The sequence below is a fragment of the Girardinichthys multiradiatus genome, chromosome 13, assembly GCF_021462225.1.
Source record: "Girardinichthys multiradiatus isolate DD_20200921_A chromosome 13, DD_fGirMul_XY1, whole genome shotgun sequence".
NCBI classification, from domain to species: domain Eukaryota; kingdom Metazoa; phylum Chordata; class Actinopteri; order Cyprinodontiformes; family Goodeidae; genus Girardinichthys; species Girardinichthys multiradiatus.
The window spans coordinates 32,975,942-32,994,598 of NC_061806.1; the positions used below are offsets into that span (position 1 = coordinate 32,975,942).

The window sequence follows — 18,657 nt, forward strand, 5'->3', positions numbered from 1 at the left end:
TGCCATTACCTTTATGTCTTTATGAAAAAAAGCAAATTGTTAAAACAATTTTTTTATAAACACTTGACAGTTTGGTACCGGGGAACTGATTTTGCCAAGTTACTTTTGCTACAAATCAACAACTTGAACAACACAGTCTTCAGCGGGTTATTTCTATTTATAAACTTGAATGCTGATATTTTTCCCTCATGCTAAAGTATGACCTTTTTATCTTAAACTTGAAATTATTTGTGAAAATGTTTTTGTGGTCATAGTGCACTTAATCTGTATTTCTGGCTCTTAAATCACAACAACATTACTCAATGCATTGATTAATTTATTTAAATAATCTTGTCATGATTAATTGTCATGTCATGATTAATTGTCATGTCATGATTAATTGAAAATTAGCATAATCATCCTTAAGCCTGAAATCAGAACAATATGTTTTTAGATTTTAAATGATGGTGTAATGAACAAAAAAACTTAACATTAAAGGTGTCTCCTCCCACCTCCTGCAGACAGCTGGCTTGTTTGCTCTGGGGTTTAATATTTAGCTCACCCACAAGCATTTTTCCAACCAGTTTACTAGCTGTGCTTTCACGAAGAACATTCAAAGTAAAGGCTTAGTTAAGAACACTTTGCTGTTGAGGTCTTGAAGAAAATTTCTTTAACAAACTGTTCCATCAGAGTTTTTGTATGTGTGGACGAATTGAGAAAATTCATCCTTCTCCACATTTATCCATAGTTAATCAATTTGATGAACGTCTGAAAAGAGATGGGTCCCCGTACAGCAGGTAAGAACTGTTCAACATATGTTATAACAGATGCTTCAAGTTTTGGGCTCTATATCCTAGATGCTACAGCCACAAATATGAGTTCAACATATTTAAATGAGTTCAAAATATGTATGTATAATAGAATGAAATAGTTAGAAGTAAATGATAACCAATGCTAGTGTTGAAACTGCTATTTCTAATAATTAAGTATAATACGCCAACTTTAATTAAACATTGAAAACTAAAATGTGATGTGGATATGCACAAAAAAAAAAAAGGATGGAATAAACAATTTGAAGTTCTATTAGAACTCAGTGGTTCACACACAAAAACAGGGCAAACTGCCCTTATTCAACTCAAACATGTCCTTGTGAGAGAACAACCTGGATATCTCAGTCTCACACACAGGAAATGTTGCTGGGGTAATAGGCTCTACACCACATAAATATTTATCAAGCATTAAACAAACAAACTTTATTATTTTATTGTCATATCAGTATGCAATGCATCATTGTGTTCCTATCCAATAAGGCTATATAACGCTGCCCTGAACTTAGGATTTACGTTTTGATAGTTGCTATGTATTTTCTGGAACTCAACATGTCCTTCCATGGAACGTTAGCAGAAATTAATAGCTACTTACTGGAACTTACAAGGCACTGCCCTGGAAATGTAGATTACTTTCTGGAGCTCATAGTTCTTTCTAGACCATTCCCTTTCTGGATGGGAGTCACACTTATCGCTGACCCAGCAGATGACACTGTAATTACAGAAGTGACAATTTAAAAGTGATTGTGATGTGTGATTAGTACGTACTATGAAAGTTCCAGGAAATTACCTAGTAAGTTCAAACAAATTCTGGGGAAAAGACACACGTTTGGGAAAGTAACCTCAATGAAACATACCTGGCAAGTACTGTAAAATTAGCCAGTTAATTTTCATGAAAGTTCCAGAAAATTACTTGTTAGTTCTATCTAGTATGTTCCTTAAAGCAGTAAAAGTAACCCTAAAACTCTAGAAAAGTACTTGGTAGGTAGGAAAATACCTGTAAATTTCAGTGAAAGTAATCAGTAAGTTCTGGAATTTACTCAGTAAGAAAAGTAACTGTTAAGGTAAGTTACAGGGAAGGAAACCTGGTCAGTCCTGGGAAAGTCACGTTTCAACAAACTCTGAGAAATTTAAATACCATAATATCTCAGGAAGATTAAACTTTTGTTTCCACATCATTTTGGTTTGGCTAGGAAAAACAACTAAAGAACAAGGTAAAGAAAACAGTGTCTTGAAATCAAAACCACTTGGTTTGAATCAGGATAAGATCATAGGCCATAAAATTATTTAGTAAATGATAAAAAAGACAAAAAAAACTTTTATTTGTCTATGTTAATCAACATGTTCCCTATAATGTGCACATTTGTCTCGTTAGACAATGCTTCTAAGAATGAAAAGGCCACCACGAGTAGTTGTGTCGGTCCAGCAAAACCCCGGCTGAGAAGCAGCAGCGATGGAAACATTTACACCAGAAGGGCAGTTGGTGGCCACAGTTCATCCTCCTCCTTGACACTCTCCAGCCCTAAATCAGGTAATGTTAAATATTTTCAGTGCAGGTGCTATGTTTTATTAGAGTTCATGTATCTGCAGTATCCAAAGCAAATAACAGCAAAGGAGTATTGTTAATCTAGTGGACTGTAGGGTAATAAAGGGTAATTTGACAAGGCAGGCCGACAATCTATCATCAAAATGTTATTTCTTATTACTATTTCTTTCCCCTATATCGTTATCCCGTTGAAAATGGAAAACCATAGTTTTCCATTTTTGTCTTACAGTTACTCCTTTTTTTTTTGTATGTTCTCAGTCCTGAAAAGACCAGTGAGCACGGAGGAGCTCATAACGCCAGGAGGCCCCTACATCAAGAAAACATTTACAGTACGTTCCACATTTGCCCAAATCAAAAGCCTTTTTCATTAACCCGGATGGAGATAAGATAATACTTGAAATCTTTCTGTCGCTATTAGAAGAAATAAGTAGTTGTGTTTTTATGAAATGTGATACGAGTGACCAACATCTGTCCTTAAACAAGTGCAGATGCGCAGTGCAGATTCACAGGGTATTTCAGGTTTAAATACAGTTTTCTCTTTGATGTGTGCATAAATTTCAGTACTGTAAAAGTTAGAATCGCTCTCTGTTCTTCACTGCAGATTGTGGGTGATGCAGTAGGCTGGGGGTTTGTGGTCAGAGGACAGCAGCCATGTTACATTCAGGCTGTGGAGCCTTTTGGTCCAGCTGCTGCTGCTGGAATAAAGGTAAAAAAAACAACAACAAAAAACATGTTTACCTAAAGAGGTTTTTATGTTAATGGAACTATAAATCAAACCATCTTCTCCGTGTTTTTGCAGCTAAATAATGCTTGAAAACCTTCAATATTTACAGGTACGGCAGTTTGTGGTATCTGTGAATGGTCTTAATGTTCTCGATCTGGACTACCGGACAGTCCGCCACCTGATTCTGACCGGACCCAAAACTGTAGTGATGGAGGTGATGGAGGAAATGGACCACTGAGGAGCAAAATAAACACAATTTACACAAGAGACAAAACAGAGAATTCTTTTTAAAGATTTCTTGTGATGACTTGTACACACCCGCTCTTCACATTCTGGAATGGATTCTGTTTAGTTTACTGTTCATTTCACTTTCAAAGCAGGTTAGTTTCTTTGGTCTGGGCCGTTTTCAAACAGCATTTTCAATTCAACTTGGTAGTACAGAGACCAATTGGGTCATGTATTCTGAGTATTATAAGATTCAGTTGTGGCGGGTCATGTTTTTAGTACTCCAGTAAGGTGCAAGAAGATGCCAATCATGGTCCAGCACCAGAAGTCTGCATAAAAATGCATTTAGAAGTCCAGTTGGTCTTACAGGAACACATTGGCCATTTTAACACTGATCAACAACCTGTTCAAAAACAAGATTTCTAGAGTTCCCAAAGGTTGTTAAATATAGAGAAAAACTAAATCAACACAAAGGACTAAAAGACTGAAGTGAATGGGTGTCATGATTAAAACCAAGAGCCCAATCCTTGTCATTCATGGTGGCAAGAACTGGTACAAGTTGTAAACTCAAGCCTTTAAATGGTTGGAAAAGGATCTCCAGGGGAAATTAAATGCATTGCATTCAGCTGTAATAACTGCCTTTTTATAACTTGTTGATTGCAGCTCAAAAGGATCATTGCCATGAAGAGTAAAACAAAATCGCTTAGATATCTTTAAATAGGAATGAAATAATCCTCCGTTTTAAGAGAATTTTGTCAGATTATCAATTGAATCTGACACAAAAGGTTGCAGTATGACCTACAAATATAAATATCTATGAAGGACTCTGCAAAACATGTTGTTTTAAAACTGAAAGTGCTCTAAGTATCTGATAAAAATTGGCTAATTACAATACATGAAATTGTAAAGCGCTTTAAAAATGTTTTCAGTATCAACCATATGGTGTTAATGATAAACTCAACTCTTCAGAAGTAACTCCACCACTCTTGTGTTTCCTAGTTCAACATGTGTGTTATGAAACATTTTCACCTCCTTAAAATGCAGACAAGTTTAAGTAGGGTGCTTTCTGTTGTGTCATGTTTTAAGGATGTATTTATTATGTTCAAGCTAATTTCTATCATTAATTGTTAACCCCTAACTTCACGGTGATGTGTTGGAAACAGGTTGTGGAATTAATCATGCTGCTGACGTCCCTTTTCCGAGGTTAGCTGGACTTTAAACTCTCTGCCACTTCACTACCTGTCTGCTCACAAACAGTATCAACAGCAGGGACATTTCCACTGACCTGCTCACAAGCATACATGTCTGGCAGCAAAAACGACCCTTCTAGGTTCTCCTGTGTGTTTACCTTTCCACCCACTCCATTCTGGTTCACCAAATAAGGAAAGAACAGGTGTGTTGTAGAGGTGTGATGCAGATCAACAACCTAACAAAGAAACAGATTGTAGCTCAACTGTTTTGTGTGAAATATTTTTGTACAGTCTGATATTCCATTAATATTTTATACCTTTATATCCATTTTGTTTTGTGATTTTATTTTGTGGCATTTTTCTGTACTAAGGTAAAAGCTTTATCAGCATTTGATTCCACAGCCTCCGTGAATATCTTGCCTCCACTTGTGTCTCTTATCGTGAAGACAGTGTCAATAAATATAGTTTTGAAGGTTTCTAAGATAAGTAATTGTCTTCATGAAATGATGTTATTCTACATAAATATAATGTTTCTGTCTTTTCTCTTGTTCTTAAAATACTAAATAAAAAGGCAATGTGGCAAACAACTTATTTTTATTATTTCACATGTAAAAACATTTTTTCTATTTTCCTTCTTTTTCTAACCTCTTGTGTTGAAAGATTAAGAAAACCTAAAACAATTTATACTTATCAGTTTCACACAGACATTTTCCTCATTCAAGGACAATATACACAAATCCAGGAGATTAACAGGAATTCATTAGAGTCATAGTGTCCAATTAAAGTAGTTTTCAATATTTATTTGTAGCAAATGAAGTTGTGTGTGCTGTACTACCAGAAGGTGACACAATGGGCTAAATTGTGAATGTTGAGTCACATCATTTTCATCTTTGCCACACAAATGTTCATCTACTATTCTTTAAAACAGATGTGTTCCTCAGGTAAGCCTATAAATGCAAGCACAAACAATTATTATCATTATTATTATTATTATTATTTTTATTATGGATAAAATACACAAGTTACATTTTGTTACATCAGCCTCAACAATAATAGGAACAAGGATTTTTCTTTCACTGATCTTACAGGTCCCATCAATGTATAGCTTTAAGGACAAAAAAAACTGCATACCATCATTGAGTCACATTTATAATATTGCAATTCTACTGTTTGTTAATCTATGTATTTGTTTATTTATGTTCCTCACGTCTGGCAGAACCATAAAACATGAACACATGTGTTCCTTTTAACCATGCATGCCCTGTGAACCAAGAGCACATCATGTAGACAACAAAATCTTTTCTGTTTTTTTTTTTTTTTTAAACCAAAAGGTCAACAGAAGGCAACAAGGAACAGCAAAATCTTAATCTCTGACATTTTCGAATGTGCCCTTCACTTACTCAAGGTGTCATAAATATGTGAAACCAGCAGCTTGTTGGGAAATTAGTGTAAATGTTGGCCTTGCTGCTGAACTGTTGAACTCTCTCCAGAAGCTCTAAGTGCTTGAAAGGATGACAGAAAAAGAGCAGAATTACTGTCATTGCTTACATTCTCTACTGTCAGCAGGGAATCCTCTCAGTGATTGATGAATATCCATAAAGGTTAAAAGGTTCATGAGTAAAGGGAGTATAAAGGGTTGAAGAAAGTACATAAAATATTCTAGAAGAAGAAAGAAGAAAAATCCAGGTTTTGATCAGTAAACATTTTGAAAGCATGTCTCATTTGGAGTCTTGCCATGCAGAGAAGTTGCAGATCACACTTTCTTCTGTGTCAAAATCACAATTCCACAGTTTCTGCTGTCAGAATCACACCATATCTGTGATAAGCATCAGAGCTTAGGGTTTTTGTTGGAGATCCCAGGTGAGTGGCTCTGACTTCCAGCTTGTACAGGCACATTGCACAACAACAGGAAGATGACCAGATATAAGGCTGAGGATTTGCAACAGATTTCAGACCAACATTCTCACTCAGAAAATGAAATAATGATAGTTTGTTCTATTTTTTTTTTTTTTTTTTGCCAAAATGAAAAGAACAAATTATTTAAATCTATTTTTTAAAATTTCTTTACTGTCTCCGGTTATTGCAGATCTCTCCCTGCTTTCTGCTTCTGCACTCTTTTCTGTCATCACTATGTAGTTTTTTTTTTTTTTTTTTTTATCCAGTTCTTCTCTCTGGATCTTGCTAGCCTTGTTAGATCAAATAGTTTCTTCTTGAGCTAGAGTGCTTTCAGGATTTCAGATTTTTTTTGTGCCAACATATGTTTCAAATCCAGTCTCACAAAAGTGTTTCTTTGCTACCTCACACCCAAAGTCACTGCTTACCTTTTGCACGGGCTCTTTCTGCTATAGCATATACTTACTCCAACTTGCAATTTTGTAAGAGGACAAAAAGTAATAACAGATGAAATCTAAGTTTTGCATATTATTTCTGTTTACGCGTAGCAGAGTTGTTATGGTCTAAACCAGCTAATTGCCTACAAAAAAAAAGATGCATAACCATTCTTTCTCTCTGTATAATAGGTTGAAACTAAACGTTTTATGTTTTAGGTCTGTTTGGATTACATAAATTCTTTCTACTGGATAAATGCCAGAATACAGGAAAATGTATACGTTTGAATTTCTTTAGATGCAGTTTAAAAACACTAAGATTACTTGGATTTTAATTTAGGAAAGCCTAGATGATTAAGGCACTGCTTCCTAAGCTTCTAATTCACAATGTTCTTGCTAGATGTATTTGAAGACACACTTTAAAAACACTGCAACTTGTGTCACATCATGAAAAATCAAAAGAAATCTGGCAAGATATCAAGAAGGGAATTCTAGACCTAACATTTGTAGATAGAAATTAGAATTAGTCTTACATTTAAATGAACAAAGAGGGAAGTCCATAAGCCTGAGAACATCACCCAACTGTGGGGCTCAGGTGGTAGGGGTTTGTCCTGTTGCCGATTGTATGGCTGCCGCACTTCTTTCAGTCCGCTACAATGTAGCCAACCACCTTCAATGACAGTGTGAATGTGTGGATCCCTGATTGTAGTGTAAAGCACTTTGGACTTGATAAAGCGCTATACAAGCGCAGGCCATTTAACTGTGAAGTACAGGAGTGGCAGCGCAATGCTATGAAGATGTTTTGCTAGGAAGGGCAAATAGACAATGACGCTGAGCATTTCATATTAGTTACAGTGGTTTACGTGGTTTAAGGACAACAGATTAAATGTTTTGATCACAAAGCCCTGATCTTACCCCCACAGAAAATCTATCAGTAGATCTAAAAAGGCCTGTGCGAGCAGCTTACAACACTGACTCAGTTACACCAGAAGGAATGGGCCACATTACAAGTAAATTGTTGTAAAACTTGAAGCAAAAATATTTGCTGTCTGAAAGGCAATTTGACCAAATACCAAGGAAATGAATTTAAACTTCTGAATTCGAAGAATGTTTGAGAGCAAAATTTAAAAAAAATAAAAATGAGAACAAAATCTCACAGAGATTACCTCACTTATTATTCTGGCATTTAGCGGATTGATATAATTTTGTCAACCTTAACTGTACTAAACAGGAATAATTTAATGTTAGCCAGTGAGAAAAAAAAACTTGAAGTCTCAGTGTATGTAATTACCTGTTTGCAACTGTGTTAGCACATCTTAGGTGCCTTTGGACAAAATGTGTTTTAAGTTGACGACTGTGGTTATTTTAATGCTCCTGCCATAAATACTCTTCACGGAGGCCTATATAACTATATAACTAAATAAGCAACCTCAGACAAGGCAGAAAAATTAGAAACCTGGGGAATCTTCACATGAAAATGTGTTCAAAGAATCACAGAATATAATTGAGACCTTGCTAAACAAACAGCAAATCACTCAAATATATTTGCTGTTGTGAATGAAAATAAAATAAGATTATTTGCTGGTGTCACACATAACCGTAATAATAACACAGAAATACATGGTGAGCAATAAATAGCCTCCAGTCTATATCATAAGCTAATCTTTGATCAACATGTTATCCTAATGAATTATTTGTAATGGTTTTTAATTTAATGGAAATCATTTTCCTCGGCTCCTTTTTGGAAAGGTGAAGCTTTGATCTATTATTGATTTTACTTAATAAATTCACTGTTGTAATGAAAAGGAAATGCAAATGAAAGGACAGAGGAAGGTCAATGGAAGATTTTCTTTAGGACTTGACACAGATGAGACATAATCATGCAAATCAGGTCAGTATCTTTCAAAACACTGCATTGGATTATACTAAGAAATGGACAATTTCATTGTATTTGCATAGATACTTAATATAAATACCCAATGAGCATAAATGATTGTGAAAAATTGCCCAAAACAAAAATAAATACATTGCAGAAACTAAATATGGTATTAAAAATGAAAAGATTGAAAATGACAGAAAATAATAATTTCTAGGCCCACTACTCAGATCCTGACAGAAGTGTTGACAGGTCATCATAACAGAGTCAAAATCACACCTAGCGCTGTGGTTACAGCTTTATAAATATGTTTCACGAGTGATTTGGGTCACTGTGGCATCAACACCAGCATCACCTTGTGGTGCAGTGATTGCTGTGGACAGCTGAATAAATGCAATGTAAACAAGTCACTGCTGTAGCTGCTGTGGAGGCATAATTAGAAAAACTGAGACTTTAGAGCCAGAAAAACACTTAAAGGCTGATGATGTGAGGATGATGTGAGGATGCTCGGTAATTAAAAATACCTTCTGTAGTAGTACTTCCAAGGGTGGGCCAGTAGGGACAATAGTCTCACATCATTTTGATTTTGTTCACATTTGATTTGTTTATGAATATGAACTTAAACAAAGACAGGACTCGTTTTATTGAGTTGTAAAACTTTTTAAATTTATTTATTGATATTCATTATATGGTAGACTTGCGAAAGTATTAGATATCTTATGTTATTTATATAAAAATGTTTTGACCTTGTACCAAAAGCGATTTGCTGACCTGCTCATGCTGGACATGATGTCAACCTTTGATTCTGTTGACCATTGTTTCTTGTTCAATAGACTGAGGTAGTGAGCTGATGTATCAGGATCTCCTTTGAATTCTTTTCTTTATATCTATCAAACAATATTGTCAGCTTTAAATTTTGGTGTAACCCAGGGTTTTGTTTGGGAGCCATTGCACTATATAATTGTTTTAAGCCTCATAATGTGTGCACATTGCATTTCTTGGATTCTCAAGCTTAGACAAATAAAAAAATGCAATTCTTGCTTGTGCTCCAGATAAAACTGTACTTCTGTTCATTTAAACTCTTGGTCCTCTTTCATCAAGAACCCTTGGGTATACTTTATACCCTTGGGTGTTCATCATGTCCAATGTTTGGTTCTACTCATGTTTTACCACTTAAGAAATATGCAAAAATTATTAGTGTGTGCATTTAAAATCTCTAATTTTATTGATGCTTAAAACGACTTGGAAGCAATGTAGTATTTTAGTGGGTATTGATACTCAAGAGTGACAGAGTAAAAAATGTTCAAAGTTTGTGTCTTATTCAGCTTTAATAACACTATGAAAACAGATGAATGTCTTACATTCTCACCTTGTACACTGTTTGCTACAAGTGGTCCTCAAATCCTTCAGTGTTTCTAAAAACGCTCATTCAAAATCAATCAAAGAGAGATCAAGGAGAGAAGCTTCCAGCATTATTCATGAGTTGGTGAGTGTGATGTGACGTGATGTGGAAAACAAGACTTGCACTGGGCATGTACTTGGACTGGTGCACCAGTCCAGTTTCACATGCTCATTTTTTAAAACCATGCAATGCCACATTTTATTCAAAAAACACTACGTTTCATTGTGTAAGATATTATGCATGTGTGGCTCACACTTTGTTAAAAATAGATTTAAAAAATTCCAGCTGCTGCCAATGCTACCTACAGAACAGTTTTGTACTGCCCCCTACTGGATAAAACATGTTCTAAGCCCAAGACAAATCACAATAAATAGTTAAAAGGAAAAATAGAATATAAATCAGCATAACTTGGCCCCAAATGGTATAGAAACAACTTTAATGCAACCTAGCATTGATTCTTCAAGGGTGTGAAGCTGTGCTTGAGGAGAAGAAAGGTGCTCCTCCATCATTCTTTCAATGATTTAGTCATTTAATGTTGCCATTAAGATCCAGTAAAAACACTGAACCTCATACATTTCTGTATTGATCTAGAGTAGGTTTAACCCTCCTGTTATTGAAACTTTACCTTATAAACTATAAAATGGTCGACAAAAGCATGAATGGGCTAGAGACATAGACATGGTCACAGAAATAACTTGAATCTGACAAAAGTAATAATGAATAAAAATGAATAAATGAATATAAATTCTATGAAAATGAACACAAATGAAAAGTCAGACATTGATTTTCAAACATGCTTCAACAAAATTATTTAAAAAAATAAACTCTTAAAACAGGCCTGAACAAAAATGATGGTACCCCTAAAAATTATGTGACCAAACGGACATGTTAAATCAGGGTGTGTCCATTAATTAGCATCACAGGTGTCTAAATTCTTGTAATCAGTCAGTGGGCCTGTATATAGGGCTACAGGTAGTCACTGTGCTGTTTGGTGACATGGTGTAGACCACGCTCAACATGGACCAGAGGAAGTGATGGAAAGAGTTGTCTCAGGAGATTAGAAAGAAAATTATAGACAAGCATGTTAAAGGTAAAGGTTATAAGACCATCTCCAAGCAGCTTCATGTTCCTGTGACTACAGTTGCACATATTATTCAGAAATTTAAGATCCATGGGACTGTAGCCAACCTCCCTGGACGTGGCTGCAGGAGGAAACTTGATGACAAAACAAAGAGACGGATAATACGAACAGTAACAAAAGAGCCCAGAAAAACTTCTAAAGAGATTAAAGGTGAACTTCAAGCTCAAGGAACATCAGTGTCAGATCGCATCATCCGATGTTGTTTGAGGCAAAGTGGACTTAATGGGAGACGACCAAGGAGAACATCATTGTTGAAAACAAATCATAAAAAAGCCAGACCGGAATTTGCCAAACTACATGTTGACAAGCCACAAAGTTTCTGGGAGAATGTCTTATGGACAGATGAGACAAAAACTGAACTTTTTGGCAAGGCACATCAGCTCTATGTTTGCAGATGTTAAAATGAAGCATTTGAAGAAAAGAACACTGTCCATACTGTGAAACATGGAGGAGGCTCTGTTATGTCCTGGGGCTGCTTTGCTGCATCTGGCACAGGGTGTCTTGAATCTCTGCAGGTATAATGAAATCTCAAGACTATCAAGGGATTCTAGAGAGAAATGTGCTGCCTAGTGTCAGAAAGCTTAGTCTCAGTCGTAGGTCATGGGTCTTGCAACAGGATAATGATCCAAAACACTCCGCTAAAAACCCTCAAGAATGGCTTATAGGAAAACATTGGACTATTCTGAAGTGGCCTTCTATGAGCACTGACTTAAATCCTATTGAGCATCTTTGGAAGGAGCTGAAACAGGCCGTCTGGAAAAGGTACCCTTCAAACCTGAGAAAACTGGAGCAGTTTGCTCATGAGGAGTGGGCCAAGATACCTGCGGAGATGTGCAGAAGTCTCATTGACATTTATAGGAATTGTTTGATTGCAGTGATTGCCTCAAAAGGTTGTGCAACAAAATATTAAGTTAAGGGTACCTTCATTTTTGTCCAGGCCTGTTTCGTGAGTTTATTTTTTAAAATACTTCTGTTGAAACATGTTTGAAAAGCAATGTCTGACTTTGGTAGCACTGTTGTCTTGCAGCAAGAAGGTCCTGGGTTCGATTCCTGTTCGAAGGTCTTTCTGCATGGAGTTTGCATGTTCTCCCCGTGCATACGTGGGTTTTCACCCGGTACTCTGGCTTCCTCCCACAGTCCAAAGATATCAGAATCAGAATCAGCTTTATTGCCAAGTTCGTACATACAAACAAGGAATTTGCCTCCGGTACACTTTGCTCTTGTGTTCTGTTTTTGCATTACAGAATATACAAATTTACAATGTACAATATACACATATCTAATAAAAAAGGGGCATTTGCAACATCTGTACGCTGTTGTTTTGTACTCTATTGAATGTTCAACAGAGAAACAGCCTGGGGGAAGAAACTGTCTCTGTGGCGGCTGGTTTTAGTAAACAGTGCTCTGTAGCGACGGCCTGAAGGTAAAACTCTAAACAGTTTATGTGCAGGGTGTGTGGGGTCTGCAGAGATTTTAGCAGCTCTTTTCTTGACCCTAGACCTGTATAAGTCCTGGATGGAGGGAAGGTCAGCTCTGATTATTCTCTCTGCAGTCCTGATTATTCGTTGCAGTCTGGACCTGTCCTGTTTTGTGGATGAGCCAAACCACACTGAGATGGATGAAGACAGGACAGACTGAATGATGGCAGTGTAGAAGATGACCAACAGCTCCTGTGGAAGGTTGAACTTCTTGAGTTGCCTCAGGAAGTACAGTCTCTGCTGGGCCTTCTTTCGAACAGTGTCTATGTGTGAAGACCATCTCAGGTCCTCAGAGATGGTGGTTCCTAAGAACCTGAAGTGGTCCACGGCCGATACAGTGTTGTTGAGGATGGTGAGGGGGGTGTATGGGGGTGGTATTCTCCGAAAGTCCACCACCATTTCCACAGTCTTGAGTGGGTTCAGTTCCAGGTACTTCTGACAGCACCAGTGTACCAGCCGATCCACCTGCTGTCTGTATGCAGACTCATCACCGTCCTGGATCAGTCCAATGACAGTGGTGTCATCTGCAAACTTAAGGAGTTTCACGGACGAGTCCGATGAGGTGCAGTCATTTGTGTACAGGGAGAAGAGGAGTGGGGATAGAACACACTCCTGGGGGGCACCAGTACTTATTGATCTGGATCGGGAGAAGATGCTCCCCAGTCTCACCTGCTGCTGTCGGTCCGTCAGGAAGCTGTTGATCCACTGACAGGTGGAGGCTGGGACGTTGAGCTGTGTGAGCTTCTGGTGGAGGATGTCTGGTATGATGGTGTTGAAGGCCGAGCTGAAGTCTACAAACAGGATCCTGGCGTACGTCCCTGGGTGGTCGAGGTGTTGCAGGATGAAGTGTAGACCTAAGTTAACAGCATCATCTGCCGACCTGTTTGCTCGGTAAGCAAACTGCAGGGGGTCCAGCAGTGGGCCTGTGATGTCTTTCAGGTGCTTCAACACCAGCCGCTCAAAGGACTTCATGATCACAGACGTCAGGGCTACAGGCCTGTAGTCATTTAATCCTACGATGGTGGGTTTCTTGGGAACCGGGATGATGGTGGATCGTTTGAGGCAGGAGGGGACCTCACATTTCTCCAGTGATTTGTTGAAGATCCTTGTGAAGATCGGAGCGAGTTGATGTGCGCAGGCTTTCAGGCATGATGGGGAGACGTTATCAGGTCCTCCAGCTTTCTTTGTTTTCATGCGCTGAAAGAGCCTATTTACATCTTCCTCGGAGATCTTTAGTGCAGGCAGAGGATCTGATGGTGGGGGGTTGGTTGCTTTATGGGAGGAATTTGTTCCTGAATGGGATGTAGAGGGGATGATTTGAGGTGTGAATGGCTTCTTGTCATGTCTGCAGTAGAAGCCATTCAGACGGTTGGCCAGGAGACGACTCTGTTCAGGATGGGTGGAGGGGCTCTTGTAGGCAGTCAAGTTTCTCAGATCGGTCCATACAGCTGAAGTGTCACCAGTATGCCTGTTAGGTTAACTGGTCTCTCTAAATCGCCCTTAGGTGTATGAATGAGTGTGTGCATGATTGTTCGTGTGTTGCCCTGTGATGGACTGGCGACCTGTCCAGCGTGCACCCAGCCTCTCGCCCGTAGACTGCTGGAGATAGGCACCAGCTTCCCAGCGACCCACTGACTGACCTTTGTCAGATTCAAGTTATTTCTGTGACCATTGTGGGTTTTTCTTTCATTAACTGAGGGGTACCAACAAATTTGTCCACCTATGTATGTATGTATGTATGTATGTATGTATGTATGTATGTATGTATGTATGTATGTATGTATGTATGTATGTATGTATGTATGTATGTATGTATGTATGTATGTATGTATGTATGTATGTATGTATGTATGTATGTATGTATGTATGTATGTATGTATGTATGTATGTATGTATGTATGTATGTATGTATGTATGTATGTATGTATGTATGTATGTATGTATGTATGTATATATATGGAATAAACACAGAAAATAATTCCAGATTTAATTTCATGCCCCGAAGTCGACAAAAGGACATTGCTGGATTATTGTTTCTGCCTGCATGACTGCTACCAGACAGAACCTTTATGATGAATTGATCTATATTTAACTAAACCTATGTTCTCCTTTTGAATAAGATGAAGCACATTTTACAAGCTAAACATTGTTGATGAGTAAAATCTTTAACATTCATAGCATGTGATTTGATTCTATGCAAGAAGTAACAGTCTCCCAATGCATAGCCTAGTTTTTGTTTTGTTCGTTTTTTCTGTTATTTTGTTTGTTAAGCTAATTACTCTTTAATTGTTGTTTCATTGAGCAAACTGATCTCAAAAGTAAAAATCTAAAGATTTTTCATTGCTTCTGTAATATATGTATTTGCCAGTAAATGTTCTTACAGCTTTTGCTTTAGAATCTATATCATCTTTAGTCTGCTCCACTGTGCATTACACAGTAAATGTACCCAGTTTGGACATAAGCTACTGCTAAAGACAACTAAGGAAGGCGTGGTGTGCATTGAAGTTGCATTTTGGGAGTTGTGCAACTCAGCATTTGAAGGGAACACTAAATTTTCTGTTAAATATTTATGAATATGATAATGCAAGAGACTTCTGGGACCTTGATTTCTGCTGTTAAAGACAACATCCACAGCAAACAAACCCATAATAACTAAGGCAAAGATAGGTCTAACCCTGACCCTTAGCAGACACAGGCCTATTATGGTTTCAGGGCTCTGTAGTATCTTAAAGATAAGAACACCTGCACATCCAGAGCTGCAGCTCATTGTGGTCTCTGTTCTGTTGATATAAAATATCTAAAGGAATTTAACTCATGTAATACAGGAGGAATCATCTGTCTTTGAAGATGATAGTTAACCTTTTTGTGTAGAAAAATATAGCATGAAACACTCATTAAACAGCTGCCAATAAAATAAATACAGGGGGAAAACATTTTGCACCTGCTAAATCACAAGGCAAAACTGTGGTATTAACTTAGTTTGCTATGTAAAATAAAGATCAGCAAGCCTAGGTATGCAACCTAGACTTCGTACAACATCAGTTACAAAAAGAGTGTTTTTATGCTGAGTTTAAATTGTCCTAAAATGCTTAACTTGGATATGGGAAAGAAGTTACATTGGAGTTGGGCATATTCTGGTATATGGTTGCTTGTCAGATTAAAAGTACCTTTTGAAAATAACCTTTAAGCAGGTATTAAACATAATAATTTATGTGTGAGAAATGTTCTTTATTGGTCTGATGTAATATTCTAGTCTTAAATGCTGTTTTCATTGGCTGTAGCAGAAAATCATCATAATTAACAGAAAAAAGAAAAAGGGCTTGAAAACATCAGTCTGTCAACTGTAATATGAGAAAGTGGTTAGCTGAAGTAAAGTCCAAATGAGGTGCAATAAGTTATTTAATTTTTTGATTCTGAGTTGATTTATTGTAATATGGGAAACAGCTCATAAAGTTAAACCTCTCATTTTGATTTATTAACTACAATTCTTTCTACCTTGACCGTTTCTATATTTCTCAAAGGCTTGAGGCAAATCTAAAAACAATTAATTGTCATCGTCTCTCTATACTATGAAAGAAGTATGATTTACAACAAGCACCTGCCCAGAACTAGGAGAGAGAGGCGTATTAACTGGCGCCCCTGAAGAGTCTTACAGCATGCACGGCCAGGGGTCAGAGAAATACACATTATATACCTGCAGCCGCTCAACCCGCCTGCCACTCAAACACATTTTTCTGCAGCCGCGCCTTGCATTAAACAGAGGAAAAAGAATGAGTAGCTGGAGGGGTGAATTGTAAATGAAGCGGGAAACACCCATCAGCATGTTGCAAGTCTCAACTGAGTGGAGACTCAAGATAAGGTGACCGAGAAAAAACATAGTCAGAAGAGGGAAATCTTCAAATCTACCCTTCAAATTAAAAGAAAAGCTTGGCAAATAAATTGCGGAAAGATCCTCCTTGGAAAATTAAGTTATGCTTGTGGGGCAATCTAACAGCCCTGGATGCATTCGCAGGGACAAGTAGAAAGTGACATCTTAAAAGTGTGAATGTGTTTATTTTTCTCAAAACAAAAACAAAAAACAATATAGGGACGTTGCTATAAAGCTTACATTGAACACTCGTTAAGTGAATCAGTTTGGTCTATTTCAAAGTAAAAGTACTAAACAATGTTCATTATTGATGGCTCTTAACAGTGGAACAATCTGAGCTAACATCACAAAAAGGATAGCAGTTATTTTGAATATCTGCATAGAAATTCAGCAACAGAAGATTCTATTTCTTTTTCAGTGCAATCTTGTACATTCTTATCTTTAGTTTGGGATACAACGATTCCAATACTTATGTGTTTGACATTGTTTCTTTCATGGACAGATAAATTGAAGAACCCACTTCTTGAATCAACTGTTTATGCAATCTTTGTTTTTCATCCTATAGATGTACTGACTTAGTCATTCTTTGCAGTAGATGGCTACTCAAACTGAGCCTGGTTCTGCTGGAGTTATCCTTCTGTTAAAAGAGTTGTTCCTTTCCACTCATGCTACGTTCTTGCTCTCATAAAGGGATTACTGTAAAGTCAATCACTCGATTAAACTGGCTTGGCTTCCTTGGACAAATTTTTACCAGTGGGCAATCTCAGTTAAACTGTCTTGTATGAAAGACTTTGTTTCATTTGTTCTAATCTGTTTATATGACTGGGTGGTATTAATAGGAGTTTATTTAAAAAAAGAAAAAAAAAAATCTTTAATTTTTTTATGTCTTTCTGTATAATTGGAAATGAATCAGGCCTGTTTTTCTTGTAATGTAACTTGAGAGTGAGAGTGGTAATCTAGTGGTTAGGGCAGCTCAGTTGCCTTCTGAGAAATCTACAGGTGCCCGGTTTGATTCCTACAGTCTGGCACTTTGGCAGTTTCCTGAGCAAGACCCTTAATCCCAAAATGCTCCCTATAGGATGGGTTAAATACAGAAGACAAATGTCATTGGAAAGTACAATTGCAATGACAAATATAATACATATTTTTATAATAGGAATGAGGAGCTGCACGGTAGCGTAGTTGGTAGCACTGTTGCCTTGCAGCAAGAAGGTCCATGACTGAGTTCTCTCCGGGTACTCCGGTTTCCTCCCACAGTCCAAAAACATGACTGTTAGGTTGATTGGTCTCTCTACATTGCCCTTAGGTGTGTGCATAAGTGTTTGTCCTTTGTTTGTCTGTGTTACCCTGTGATGGACTGGCAACCTGTCCAGGGTGTACCCCGCCTCTTGCCCATAGATTGCTGGAGATAGCCACCAGCTTCCACGCAACCCACTATGGAAGAAGTGGTAGAAAATGACTGACTGACTGACTGACTGACTGGAAGGACATTTGTTCTGTATGTAAACTGAATTCAAATGAGTTTATTTCACACATGGTGTGATTTATTTTTCCAAGTATCTTTTGTAAATACAGAATGGAGTTAACTGGTCAAGCACCATATCACAAAAACGCTTCCCTTTAGGAAGTTGAAGCCACCATATGAAAAAAGAACAACAACAATAATAAATAAATAATAACAATACATTTTTGTTTATAAAAATAATAATAATAATAACGGTCTAGAAATGTTTGGGTTTTGATTTTCCTTTGTGTGTATTTATATGATTTCCTTGTTGCCATGTTAATTTTTCTGCGTTCATTATAGTGGGGTCTTCATATTAGTTTATTCATCTGTGTTTAGCTTCCTAGTTTATTCTTGTGTTGTATGTATTTTAAATTATGCTCTGTTAGATCTCTTTTAGATCTTTCCCTGGGTTTCTTTGTTTCTCTGTTCAGGTCCTTTCAGATTAATTAGTCTCCTTCCTTCAGCTGCCTGCTTTCACTCTGCCTCAGCTGTTCTACATTTTACCCTGATTACGCACATCTGCATTCAATGCCATTTTCCACCTGTCCTTCAGTATATATACTCATC

At 37.3% G+C, this 18,657-nt stretch overlaps 1 protein-coding gene and 1 long non-coding RNA gene across 2 annotated transcripts; one reads left to right on the forward strand and one right to left on the reverse strand.

Annotated features, from left to right (window-relative positions):
• Positions 1 to 563: 563 nt before the first annotated feature.
• Positions 564 to 5,078, forward strand: LOC124878894 (DEP domain-containing mTOR-interacting protein-like). The gene is made up of 5 exons (XM_047383076.1): positions 564 to 776; positions 2,182 to 2,337; positions 2,611 to 2,681; positions 2,954 to 3,058; positions 3,186 to 5,078. Exons 1-5 carry the CDS (start codon positions 758 to 760, stop codon positions 3,312 to 3,314), a joined length of 480 nt encoding a protein of 159 aa, XP_047239032.1. The 5' UTR covers positions 564 to 757; the 3' UTR covers positions 3,315 to 5,078.
• Positions 5,069 to 7,463, reverse strand: LOC124878896. The gene is made up of 3 exons (XR_007040887.1): positions 7,352 to 7,463; positions 5,892 to 5,993; positions 5,069 to 5,438 (listed from the first exon to the last, which is right to left on the reverse strand). It is a non-coding gene; the product is annotated as an uncharacterized LOC124878896 (long non-coding RNA).
• Positions 7,464 to 18,657: the final 11,194 nt, after the last annotated feature.

Excerpts from the sequence above, each read along its gene's own strand:
- LOC124878894 (XM_047383076.1), top strand. Across the intron at positions 2,338-2,610 it reads ACTCTCCAGCCCTAAATCAG|TCCTGAAAAGACCAGTGAGC; the intron begins GTAATGTTAAAT and ends GTATGTTCTCAG. Across the intron at positions 3,059-3,185 it reads CTGCTGCTGCTGGAATAAAG|GTACGGCAGTTTGTGGTATC; the intron begins GTAAAAAAAACA and ends CAATATTTACAG.